Source organism: Poecilia reticulata, chromosome 22 (genome assembly GCF_904066995.2).
Source record: "Poecilia reticulata chromosome 22, P_reticulata-male-v2, whole genome shotgun sequence".
Lineage (NCBI taxonomy): Eukaryota > Metazoa > Chordata > Actinopteri > Cyprinodontiformes > Poeciliidae > Poecilia > Poecilia reticulata.
The window spans coordinates 17,663,551-17,676,469 of NC_088851.1; the positions used below are offsets into that span (position 1 = coordinate 17,663,551).

General features: G+C 39.6%; 1 protein-coding gene across 2 annotated transcripts in view; it reads right to left on the reverse strand.

Moving 5' to 3' along the window:
• akt1 (AKT serine/threonine kinase 1) overlaps positions 1-12,919 on the reverse strand; it is a 44,673-nt gene that overhangs the window by 11,566 nt on the left and 20,188 nt on the right. For both annotated transcript variants that reach the window (XM_008399446.3, XM_008399445.3), the window contains 5 exons: positions 5,251-5,379; positions 1,966-2,077; positions 1,521-1,647; positions 442-573; positions 239-304 (listed from right to left, as the gene is read on the reverse strand). In XM_008399446.3, coding sequence (XP_008397668.1) covers positions 239-304; positions 442-573; positions 1,521-1,647; positions 1,966-2,077; positions 5,251-5,379 — 566 coding nt within the window. The remainder of the gene's footprint in view (positions 1-238; positions 305-441; positions 574-1,520; positions 1,648-1,965; positions 2,078-5,250; positions 5,380-12,919) is intronic.

Sequence of the window (12,919 nt, forward strand, 5' to 3'; positions counted from 1 at the left end):
TACAGCATGTTGAGAGTCGACGACAATATTTGTGCATAATTTATTATTTTCACAACATTCCCAAACCAAAACCCACAGATTTATTTTTAAGAAAAGCCAAAACAGCCAGTGTTACTATAAAAAGTGCTTGTTTTTTTCTGTCCAAATTGTAGGCTTTTCTGAATAAATGGATGCTTGAGTTAAAAAAAGGCCTCTTTTGGGTTAAAAAAAGGTTGAGTATACAGAGGGGCTTCCTTACAGTCAAGAACGGATGCTTTGAATTCTGGAGGACCCTGTTCTCTGTGAGTGTGTGTGCCACTTCATCCTGCGAAAAAAGAAAAGCACAAAGAGTGTTTGTCCAAGTCTTACAATAGCTAACTATTTAGGTATCAGTCATTGCGCCACTGAACTCCAAAACCTAAGTGTTTTTCACCCTTTACTTGCAAATTGGCAACCACTCACTTTTGCTACGATCACCTCCTTCTTTAGGATCTTCATGGCATAGTAGCGTCCTGTGGCCTTCTCCTTTACCAGAATAACTTTGCCAAAAGTGCCTTTTCCCAGGAGTTTGAGGTATTCAAAGTCATGCATAGTCTGGAAGGCCAGAGAAGACAAAGTGGTATCTGGTTACGAAAAGGAGAATTAGCAAACTCGAGCTCTGACCAGCTTGGACACACAATCCGATTGACAACAGCACTAAAGCATTTTAGGCACCATTTTACCCACTAAGCAATTTCCACTCCACTAATGGTTTGGCCTAAATGTGGTTGGGACTTGGTTAACCTCTGACCCCGAGGAGAATGTTGTGAATGGGTGTGTATGCATCTGTGTGTGGGGAGGTGGGGGACGACATCCAATCCTGTGGCCTTGAAGGGGAAAGGGGGGTTGGGTGCCAAGCCACCCCTGGCTGATGCCTTCGACCAGAAGGTTGGAATGGGGAAGCAAAGCTGGAGTTGTGTGAGAGCATCAAGGGAAGGGAAGGGCAGGTCAGAAGAAAGGCACCATGACCAAATGAGGGATAAAGTGGGGGGCGGGGGGAGTAACCTTAGAATTACCACAGGGCTGACTTCTGTTTTAGAAGTACATTTAGGGACAAAAGCAACAAAATTTTTCATGTCTCAAACTTTTTCGTGTCTTGTCCTCTTTGATTATTTAGATCATTTATTATTAAATTGTGTTATTGGATGTAAAGCTTAAGGCAATGTGCAGTGTTAGATGTAAAAGGTCTAGCACGACATAATGCTGCTTGTTCATCAATGTTCTCCAACAAATCTCTAAAGCCTGCATTGTTAGTTAAGTTCTACAGACTAATTATTGCACTCCGTTTTATTTAGAGGTACTATAGAGTAAAGCAGCACAACTTTAAATGCATGCCACATTTTTCTGTTTGTTAAAAGATTTTCAAAATCACTTCACATTTATGCACTACGTTCTATAAAGTCCATCAAAGTTTGTGTTTACTACGTAATAAAATGTGAAAAACTGATATGAGTTGTTGTGAAAGGCACTGTGTAACACTGTGCATGGGTGAGATACAGTACCACTTTCTGTCTGGGTTTGGTCAGGTAGACCTCCATGTCCATGGGCTCTGGAGAGGAGTCCATCCTCTCCTCTTCTTGTTTATGAAGGCCTTCAGCCACTGCCTGGATGGCTTTGGTCCATTCTTCCCTGAAGTAGACAGAGGAGTCAAAGAGATTAAATCAGCTCATTTTCCATTGAGCAAGCCTTGCAGCCTAATCATGCAATTCTGTTCTCATCAACAGGAAAGCAATTTCATGTGTCAGTTCAGCCAATCACAGCAAACTTTGAATAAGTACGCAGCAATGAATCATTGTAAATGTACACATTTGAGCAGTTTCTACATCTTAATCTGTGCAGCTGTTTGCTGGAAACAAATGCTTTCCATTTAAACAGTTTGTGTTTTACAACTCCAATAGCAAAGAGAGGCGGGTGTGTTGTGTGTGTGTGTGTGCGCTTGTAGCTTGCCTTTCCTCGGGGGTCTCCACGTGGAAGGTACGCTCGATGACAGTGGTCCACTGCAGGCAGCGGATGATAAATGTGTTGGGCTTGGGTCGTTCCGTCTTCATCAGCTGGCACTCTGACCAACAGCCAGGGAGAGAGCAGGGAGGGAGATGAAGAGAAGGGCCAGTGTTGTAGGGGAGCAGAGAGGAGAGACAGACCCACAGTTACAGCCATTTATCTTTATCGCCACCCTAACAGACACCGTTGGCCAATTTGGAAAAGAACAGGTGCACTTTGGAGGAAAAGATTTGAAAGCTCCTTTAAAATGTGACATTTGGTATCTTTTTGTCATGAACAACCCATGTGCCAACATCTATGGTTCCTACAAATTTTTCCCAGTAAAGATGTCAATTTTCCAGACTCGCCTTTCTGAGTTTTCACAGTTCATTGTCCTCACCTTCATATTTAAAATACAAAAGTTCACCATACATTTACAGCAAATGTTTCAGGGAATGAAGGGAGGACACAATGGATGACGGATGGAAGGCCAAAAAGAAGGACAGACAAATGAATGGACAACTGACCATGGATGGACATAACGAATGGGTGGATGGAAGGATAGAAGGAACAACAAACAATGGAAGATACATGAATGAATGGACAACGGATAGATGGAAGAAAGGAAGGATGGACATCAAGTTTCACACATTTTTGTGTCGTAATCATGTGAATAAATAAAAATTTTAGTATTTTTAATACATTTAATATACAAATTTTAGTATTTTTAATACATTTAATATAAATTATCCCACTACACAGAAATCTTTACATTCTTCATTTACTCTTATTAAACTGTTTTTCTTGTTTTTCTCACATATGTGTTTTTCTCACATAGTCTGACAGTGGAAAGTCTCGAATTACAACACTTGCTGATAGAAAAAAAAATATCAGCAGACCTGATACACTCATCACTTTCTTCACATATATATATTTCCCCAGTTTTGGAGCAAACAATTGTTATGTAAGCAGTTTCCAAAAACAATTACTCACAATACTCCACAAACTGGAAGTACGAAAGCAGCGATTTCCATCTGCACCTTCTTCACATTAACATCTGTTCCCAAATGAAACATGTCAGCAAATATGTCTGGGTGTGACACAAATATGGCCCCTGTCTGATAGATGGAGGACTCCAAGTGGACCACCACTGAGATCCAACATGGCTCCATCAGGGTGAATGTGTGATCCAGCTGCAGCCGCCCCCTCAGCAGCGACACACCATGTGTCCTCTATGATGAGGTCGCACTGGTGACAAGGAAAAACAAAAAAAAAAAAACAAAAACAAAGCCTCCGTGGATGGAGACAAGAGCCTCAGAGCGTAGCCCAGACAAATACTTGAAATTAGGCAGTTAATAGCCACGATAACTCAAGAGTGTCGGGGAGGAAACAAGTTAAACAAACAGTGTGCCGTCTAATTGTTGTGTTCAGTCAACTGCGAGGCTTATCGCTGAGACTTTCTGTGATGGGAAGATGGAGTGAACCGTGTTGCTCTGGGCACTTCTATTTAGTTTTCTTTCACAATATGAAAGTAGAGGGGTTGTGGAAGAAGCTCAGAGAGGAGGAGGACAGCACCTGATGCATTGAAGTCAAACACATAGTTATCTACGTGTATTCTGGGGCAAAGTTTTCTTTGCTTGCAACAACGCAATGATGCTGCAGAGATGATACTGCAGCATCTTCAGAAACATTTCTGACTAACTGCAGCAAGGAGCACACAATGATAAAATCTGACCCAATGTGAACTTAGCCTTTTACACACCTGACATGCAACACCAAAACAAATATTGATTTTCTGCATGTTTTAGTATGTCACTATACTTAGACTATAAATACTCTAGAGGACTTGGGTCATGCTACATTTTAGTCAGTGTATCTATTCCCTGCAATAACCGGTTGTCCATGCAGATCTTGTTTTAGAAATGTCTGACTGACCAGATTTAACCCAGAAAACTGCAGAAAATGTGAGTTTTATCTTATAGGTTCCATTTACATTTTGCATGAACAAAGATACTGAAGGTCTGGCTTTGTTAAGCCATTTGAGAAACAAAATATATAGAAGTTTATTGTCTCCCAAATTGAATCAAGGAGGCAACAGGTCTTTGAATGAAGTACATACATCTTTCTCCCCAGTAACACTCTGTTTCAGAGAATCCCACAGGTAGAAATGACAAAGAACCTCCAGACATTTCAAGGTATGATCTAGAGTCTATTCCATGTGCCTTCAAACACCTAAAAGCATTCTGGCAAGACATCCAAACCACCTCTGGTGATATTTATCGATGTAGTGAGGCAGAGACTCTGTTTCAAGCTGCCTCATGGATGAAAGAGTTTGTCAGCCTATTGGATTTTATTCCACCTATTTACGATATAAGATCAGGTCACTGAGGTAACACCAATATTTTCTAGCCAAGACCTTCCCATATCTTAATCAATCTCACAAGTTCTAGGTTTTCTATGGAGTCTCCTCTCAGGGAGATTTTCAATTCCTTTTCATTAGCAAGAGGCTTTAGTAGAGCTAAATGGGCTCTACCAGATATACGAGCAAAAAAATAAATAAATAAATAAATCATGCCTTCCTTTTTCTGCTTGAGTTGGAGACAATAACCATTCTTCACATAGTAATTTCAAAGAATGACCAATTTTATTAGCTTTTTTAAAAAACAGAAAAACATAAATAATGTTTTGGAGCTTCTTCATCAGGGGAAAAACAGATGAAGAGAGTGATGTAAGTAGAGGGCGTCCTACTCTTTCAGTATCAAACTTAAGGAACTCCCATCAAAACAGCCAATGAACTAATAAAATGACAGATTAAAAAAAAGCGTGACAGAAAGAAAGCTACACTTTAAAGGCATTTTAGGGACTTGCACCAATGGTAGCAGTGATACATCCAAGGAAGAAAAAATCAGAAAAAAAGGTGCAACGTAATTTTTTTGGTGTGCAATTATTTTCAGATGTGGAGTACCAGACAGTTTTAAAAAATAGCTCACAGGTGTTAAAGTTTTAGGCAACTTTAAAAAAAAAAAAAAAAACAGACGAACATGTCTCAAGTTTTTTGTACCCAACTGTAAGTGATGGAGTGTTCCTGACTGTCTGCAGAGTACATTTAGAGTGATAGCTTTCAATGTACTTGGATAAAACTGTGATATACATTATTAAAACGCGTGAAATGAACAGATGAAAAATTTACCACAACAAATATTCAAGCAAAAAACTAAAGGTGCTTAGAAAAAGAAAGAAGCAGATACTCACGTGCAACGGAAAAGTTATTTAAGGGGGTTTCCAGCTGGTCAACATCTTGTGGTCGTTCTTTGTAACCAATGAATGTACCGTCACTCTTGAGGAGAAAATACCTCGGCCTCCAGGTCTTGATGTATTCTCCTGATACGGGGAAACACAGATAGAAGATATTGGGTTACTGAGAAACCTTTGCTTTTAGATTCTCAAAAGCCCGACTAATGTATAACTCTACTCATTTTGTGGGTTTTATGATGTCATATGTGGCAATGTTGGTTCTTTTCATGTATAAATATGATGAAAATGTTTTTGGTGAACCTAAACTCGGGCACCTATTTTTTCCTTTCTGTTTTCATTGGACTTTAGAGACACTTTCTGAAGCAAATAAGATAAGAGCAAGACCAAAAAAGACGGGCCATGTCTAATTTTTTTGTTTATTATTATTTTTCAGCTTTAATAAAATACTGACAGGGTTAAGTCAAAAGAAAAACACAGTGTGGGAGAAATGCTAGCTCGACCATTTGAGCCACCTTTGAGAATTTCCTGATTTGTAAAAAATGATCAAACTGAATTTTTTCCCCCTGGAATTAAAGATCAAGACAGTAAAAATAAATAAGTAAATTACAATGTAGATTAGTAAAGGAGAATGTAACAACACATATTGCCTTGCAAAGTATTTACTACTTGACCTTTTTTGTATTTTCTCATTTTGCAACCAGGAACTTCAGTATGTTCTAGTCAAATTAGCACTAAAAGAAAACAAGTGTCTTTACGAGTTTAAAAGAAAATAAAAATCCATTAGAGCAGCAAGTCTCAAGTCTTTTGCAGCTTAAAACAGATTTTCCTCTACTTGGAGCCTTCCCATACATCACCTTCCCATACAGATATTTGCCATAACCTGCAGCCACACAGGTCCATCCTACTCACTTACTCAACATGATTCACGCAAATGAATCTCTGAAGAAAGACCAAATTCAATTTATTCTGGTGATGCTTCAGGAAATGTTACGCCAGATGTTGTACAGACGGAAGGGGAAAAAAAAGCTAACATACCATAACAAGGCAGTGGCACACGGTGGCGTGGAACTTGAATATTTATACTGGAAAACTGTAATTTATTTTTAATTACGGAGCCGCACATTAACCCCCTGCCAAGCAGCACCAAGCTGTCCTTAATTGCCCCATTTCCTCTAACACAGAAGTGTGGTGTTTCTTAGTGTGCGCGCGTACAGAGATGTAGAAGATCTGTCAATATGAGCTTCTGTTTCCCTCACTCAAAAACTTCTGATTGATACAACTGGAAACAGATCAGTCAGTACAAAGCAAACAGAAGCTGGTGGACTGTGGTATAAAACTCGCCAAACAGTCCAAAATCATTTCTATCATGTACACTTGTTTTTCCTTTATTTTTAAAATTTTCTAATCAAGATGAATACAATATCATCAAGACAAGAAAGTAAAGTTGCAGAAGCAATAAAAATAACATTTTAATAGTAAGTAATTACAGGGTATGGTGTTGTGTAGTGGTAGTGCAAGCGCCCCATTAATAGCGATTGTATCCGCTACGCAGCCATCTTTGGTTTGATTCATGATTTTGTGACCTTTGCTGCAAGTCTTCCCTGTTTCTATTTCATCAGATTTCCTGTGATTCCTATTAATAAAGCCCACTTCCGCCACAGAAAAAAAAAATTTAAAAAACCACTAAAGTAATACAGGTAACAAGTTCAAGTTTGGCGAAGTCTTAGAAAACAAGATGTCTAACATTTAGGCAGATTGTCTGTGTGAGTCCTGTATGTTTTCGCTGTCCATTGTCTGAAGTTTCAATAGATGTAACTAATAACTGGAATGGCGTGACTTTCAGAGTGAAACAGTGACCAGCCAGTCAGAAGCTCACACACCATACCCAAGGTCTATGGGGTTAAATTGTGTTTTTGTATTCTTAAGATCTTCTAAGTTTTTAGAAGATCATTTGTAGTAGGGTTTTTTTTTGGATCTTGAATGTTTTCCTCTTATATTATCTCCAGTCCTTTGACAATTTTAAGGTAATATTTGTTGTTCCACATTCTTTTGAACCATTAAAAGGTCAAAGAACAACAAACATACGCTAAAATATTAGGAACTAAGCTCAGTTTTATCTACAGATGACAGCTTACTATACATGTAGGGTTTGGCAGCAACTGTGAGAGTGACGAACAGCATTTAGCTGGAGACATTTCAAATGCTAGATGTTTAAATAAAGGATTATACTTTTCCTGCCCACCGTTTGCCAATTTTCATTTTAAAAAATACACTGCAAATATGTTAACATGGTCAGGTAGAAGGAATAAAAAGAAAATGTCTAAAAGGTCAAGAAACTGCTAATCACCAGCAGATTTCAAAGTGCAAAGTACCCCTTAGATAGTTAATCTTGTCATCTGCAGAGTAATTGGAAATTAGCTTATTTTTTCCTTAAAAATGCCTCTACCTTGAATGTGAGGTTGATGAATCGCAAAGACATGTCATTCTTCAGCATCTAGATCAGTCACTCATAAATATATATACTATATTTCAAAGAATCAACACACAGTCCGTTAAGATCACTCGCCTACATCATTTCTAAACATACAACCCAGAGCACGTGCAATTTAAGAGTAAAGTTGGGAGTTCAAATCAAGAACCTGTTCAGCAATAATGAAATGCCAAAACTGATGGCCAGAAACAATGCTGAACCCTTTGTACCGAGCCTTCTTTTCCTCAGCTGGGCCCCAGCTGGTGACTTACTCTCCCGACAGGTTTTGGCTGACCCATATTCCCTCGATATCCACCATGCCAACAACCACTGAGGACAGTATGTGCACAATGCAGAGGCAGGATAATGAGCCCTTTACCTGACACCTCTGACGAGACATGGACTCTACGTACATGCTCGTCTCGTGGGCACAGAAAACAACAATAAAAAAAGTAAGTTTAGCTGTCTAAGGTTTAGTTTTAGGGCAAGAACAAGACAAAAATCACTTCCAGACTGAGAAATAATCTTATGTACACATGCTGTTGTGACGGGTAGAGTCAGGTGTTTGACCACAGCCCAATGTGCTTGTGTGCAAATAGATTTGTTTATAGGCTGGCTCATAGGGAGAAAAAAAGGCCTCTGTGTAGTAGATTACATCAACACGCACTTTGGAAGGTTGAGAGCATTTTCTGCCAGCTCCGCTGACGCATAGCACCCACTGGAGAAGCAGCATGGGTGGTACTATGTGACGCAGTAGCAGCTCAAGGCTCAGTATTGCGTTTTGGAGATACTGAGGTGGCCTTGATGGCATTAACGTCAGGGGGATGACAAAGCCAGCCCTGCGTTCTCAGTCACTTGAGTCTTCCAAGAATTGTCACTATGCTGAACTGTGATGTCAGAAGAGACGGGTTCATGTGGTCGCTTGGGGAAAACACACCATGAAGCAAACAAGTTTATGAAGGAACTTGACACTTGAGCTCTAAATGGTCCCAGAGATTAGAGAAAAAGCAACTAAGAGACTTGCAGTACAAGAAATGTCCACCATACTAGTGAGAAATGTGGGAAACTCCACATCTGCCCAGCACATTTTCACCTTGCACATACCACTTTTGAGACAGGAGGACACTGCAACTTCCTCGTGTGTGACCGCAAAACCTGGTCACATGACAAACAGTGGAAGTAGCTATATCCGGCTGTCTGAGACCATGTCTCCACAGCACTGCAGTGCAACACACACACACACACACACACACACACACACACACACACACACACACACACACACACACACACACACACACACACACACACACACACACACAACACCACAGTCTGCTGAGAGCAAAAACAACAAAGATGACCCTTAGAAGCTTCCCATTTACACTCATTTCCCCTTCTACTTTTATTCATATGTACTTTCCACACACCTTTTTTAAGCGTTGACATGACGAGAAAGTGAAACTGACAGCTGGGCTTTTTGCATCTTTAACAGTTCACGTAAACAAAGTTGGGGAGAGACTGCGGTTACCAACTCTCACACTGATGAAAAAAAAAAAAAATCCTGCAAGATGAGCAAGAGAGCAAGCATTATTGAGGGTGTTTACTCACCCTGACTGATCAAGATTAACCCGAGTTAACCCCTCAAAAAAAAAAACACAAAAAAAAAACACCATTTATCTAACAAAGCATATTGCAAAAGTATTTGTACCGCTTATAGATTTTTACACTCATTACAACCAAAATTGTCAGTATTTTATTGTAAATCATATGCAATATCACCAACCAAAGTGCATAGTTGTTAAATAACAGAATAATGAAATTTTATTTCCACAAATTATCTGAAATTTGGGTCTTACTTTAGAGGTTTGCTAAAGAACGTCAATGAAAACAGCGTAATAAGGTTGGAGGAGGATGAGGCTATTTAAAAAATATTCCAACCTTTGAACATCTTATGAAGCAAATGGAGCTGTAAACATACCATAACAATGTGATCGACCTACGCTAATAAATTGTCCATTAATTAGAGAAGCAGCGAAGAGTCCCATGTTAATCTGCAGTTCAGATGGGAGAGCCTTTGTATAGAAGAGCTAATAATCTGGCTTTCATGGCAACGTTGATGGGGAAACAAGCCATTACAAAAGGAAAACCAAAATACATCCTCTCTGAAGTTTACCAGAAGTGATGTAGGTTCTGTGTTGATGGGAAGATGAGTGAAGATACAGTGCAGTCCTGGAAGAAAACCTATTTGATGTTGCAAAGCTCTTTAGACTTGGGTGGAGGTTCACTTTCCAGTAGGACAATAACCCAAACAGACAGAGCTACAATGCTTATGTCAAATATTCACGAGTTGAAATGTTAAAGTCCTATTTCAGACCTAAATCCATTTGAGAAATTTTAGTAAAGTAGCACTTCAGTTTTCAGGTCTTTCCAAAGAACATAACTGACCAAATGTTTTGTCTGTAGACCAAGTACAAAGCTGATAGAAAAATAAATTAGAAAACTTGAAGTATTGACTATGGGGTTGATTTGTATAAAAATAAAGTCCACTCTATGTTTGTTTCCGTTTTATGCCGTGCTGGTTCAAATAAAACTACAATAATCAATACAGGAGAATGCAAGTTAAAAAAGTGTAATCCCATCAATGCTCAGCAGGGCAGACCCCAGCTGACTCAGTGAAAGGCAAAACAAAGAGCTTGACAAAAGGTCTAAATAAAAACACAGGAGTTCATTCTACTTCTGACTAAGTTCATCACCACTCTATACCAGTAAACCAAACCCTGCTTGATGTGAAAATGTTCTCCAAAACAGGAAAATGGCCCACAGACGCAATGACCACAGCCTAGATAAGAAAAACTTTCATCAAATGTCTGATCGAGACACAAACACCTATTATGGGATTTCCTTCTTGTTATCTGTGTCACAGAATCAAAGCACTTCTACAGAAATCAGACAGTAGCCATGTGGCTCAACTCAACTAAATTATGGGAAGGACAGAAGTATAATAAGAGTGATTTGACACAAGATGAGCGATGGGAGAACCGAAGGGGATGAAAAAGCTCTGTGCAAAGAGCTGTGCTGAATGGAGTGCTAGTGAGACAGATCGCTACATATGTTCCCTACATATGTAGGCCTGCGAGTGGAAGAGTGTGTGTATGAGCCATGTGCATTGTGACTGCGTGTGTGTGCATGGGAGGAGCTGTCAGGGCCTGATAGAGTGTCTTTACATGACAAGCAGCTGCTGAGGGCTGGGATGCGCGCTGGGCAAAGTGGAAAATAATGAACAGAGAACCGCTGCCAAACACAACAGAATTCATCTTTATTTGCCAACTGCTGCACGGTCCTGTATGCGAGGACAGCTCTCGCATGCGACTGCCACGCCCTTTATCCCCTAAACACAAAACATACACACAACAAGGTGCACTGTGGGGGGAGAAACAGGTTTGGCCACAGCTGTAAAAGGTTGATCCTTATTTTGTTTGTCCACATTTATAAAAATCACAGGAGCCTTACTTCTAATGCTTACTAGCCTGAGATTTTTTTTTTCCTTTTATAAAATTGTCCCTGCTAACATTGGACTGGTAGGAGTTCCTCACATTATAAAAACTTAGCAAAACAGCCCAGATTCACATCATTTAATCAAAAATTTAGGACAAGATAGAATAAATTTTTATCAAAAACCAAATCCAATTTTCTCTTTTATCATTGTTGATCATTGTTGCAGCACAGACTGACACCCACTAAATTCACCAGTAATTTTCAGCTTTTTCAGTTCTGCTTATTACATAATAATCCATAGAACACTATATTTCCTTAAGTATTAGGTTACCCCTCCAAATCATGTAATTCAGATGTTCCAATCAATTCCATGTCTATGACTATATAAAACCAGTCAGATTGACATGCAGTCTCCTTCTACAAGCATTTCTGAAAGAATGGCTTGCCCTCAGGAGCTCACTGAATTCAAGGGCGGTACCATGAATGCTACCTGTGCAGTAAGTTCAGTTGTGACTTACCGCACAAACACCTTTAACTGTTTAAAAAAAATGAAAGCCACTGGGAGTGTCAGAAACTCAACCACAAAGTAGGCCAATTAAAATCACAGATGTTGAGATACACGATACAAAGTCACTTTCTGCACAGTTAGTGGGTAGAGACTTATAAACCTCATATGGCCTTCAGGTTATCCCCAGACCAGTGTGTGGAGAGCTTCTTTGAATGGGTTTCCATAGCCAATCAGTTGCAGACAAAGCATTACAATACCAAATGCAATGCAAAGTTTTGGATGCCACGAGGTAAAAAAAACCTGCCAATTGACTCTATAGCAGCAGAGACATGTTCTCTCAAGACATCAACTGATGAGTGTGGTTTGGCAGAAATGCTCTTTTCCGACTGCATTGTGTCAGGTGTAAAGGTGGGTGCAGAACGGATTATGGTGTATGGCTATTTTTCAGAAGTTGGGCTTGGCCTCGTAGTTCCAGTGAAAGACGCTCTTAATACTTCAGCATACCAAGGCATTTTTTAATTGATGCTTCTGGCTGTGGGAAACATTTGGGGATGGCGAGTTCAGTTCCAACCTGACTGTATCAGTACAAAACAAGATTCATAAGGATATAAATGACAGCATAGTCTGGAGAAACTTAACTGGTTCTGGCCTCAAACTCCAGAATTGAGTGCAAGTCAGACCTTCTCATTCAACATCCATGTCTGCCCTCACAATGGCCAGAAATTCCTTTAATCAAAGTACTAAACCCTTTCTAGATGCATTAAAGCATTGCTTTTTTTTAAACAAGCAAATTGTGGGCTGACACCATTTTAAAGTCTCAAATAAATGAATAAAGAAATTTGATCCAGTCTTTTTTCTAATACAGTACAGAACAAGCTGCTATTACTAGCTAGCTAATTAGTTGGACTATCAGCTCAGTTGGCTACTTGACAAACAGTCCTTGCATACTAAAATTTCTGATTATCCAATTCCTATGGTTTAAACCCCTTTAACTGCGTGACTTGTTGTGCCCTGCCAATCAAGCAGCATAAGACAGCTACCACCCATACATAAAAGAAAGAAGGTGTGTTTAGAAATGGTTACAGCTGGCAAGGTAATTGCACAGGAGTAAGCCGTGCCACCTATGTATGCAGTATGGATGTTAGCCTTCCATTACCCCATGCTCCATACAGCCAGAGAAATTTCTGGTTACT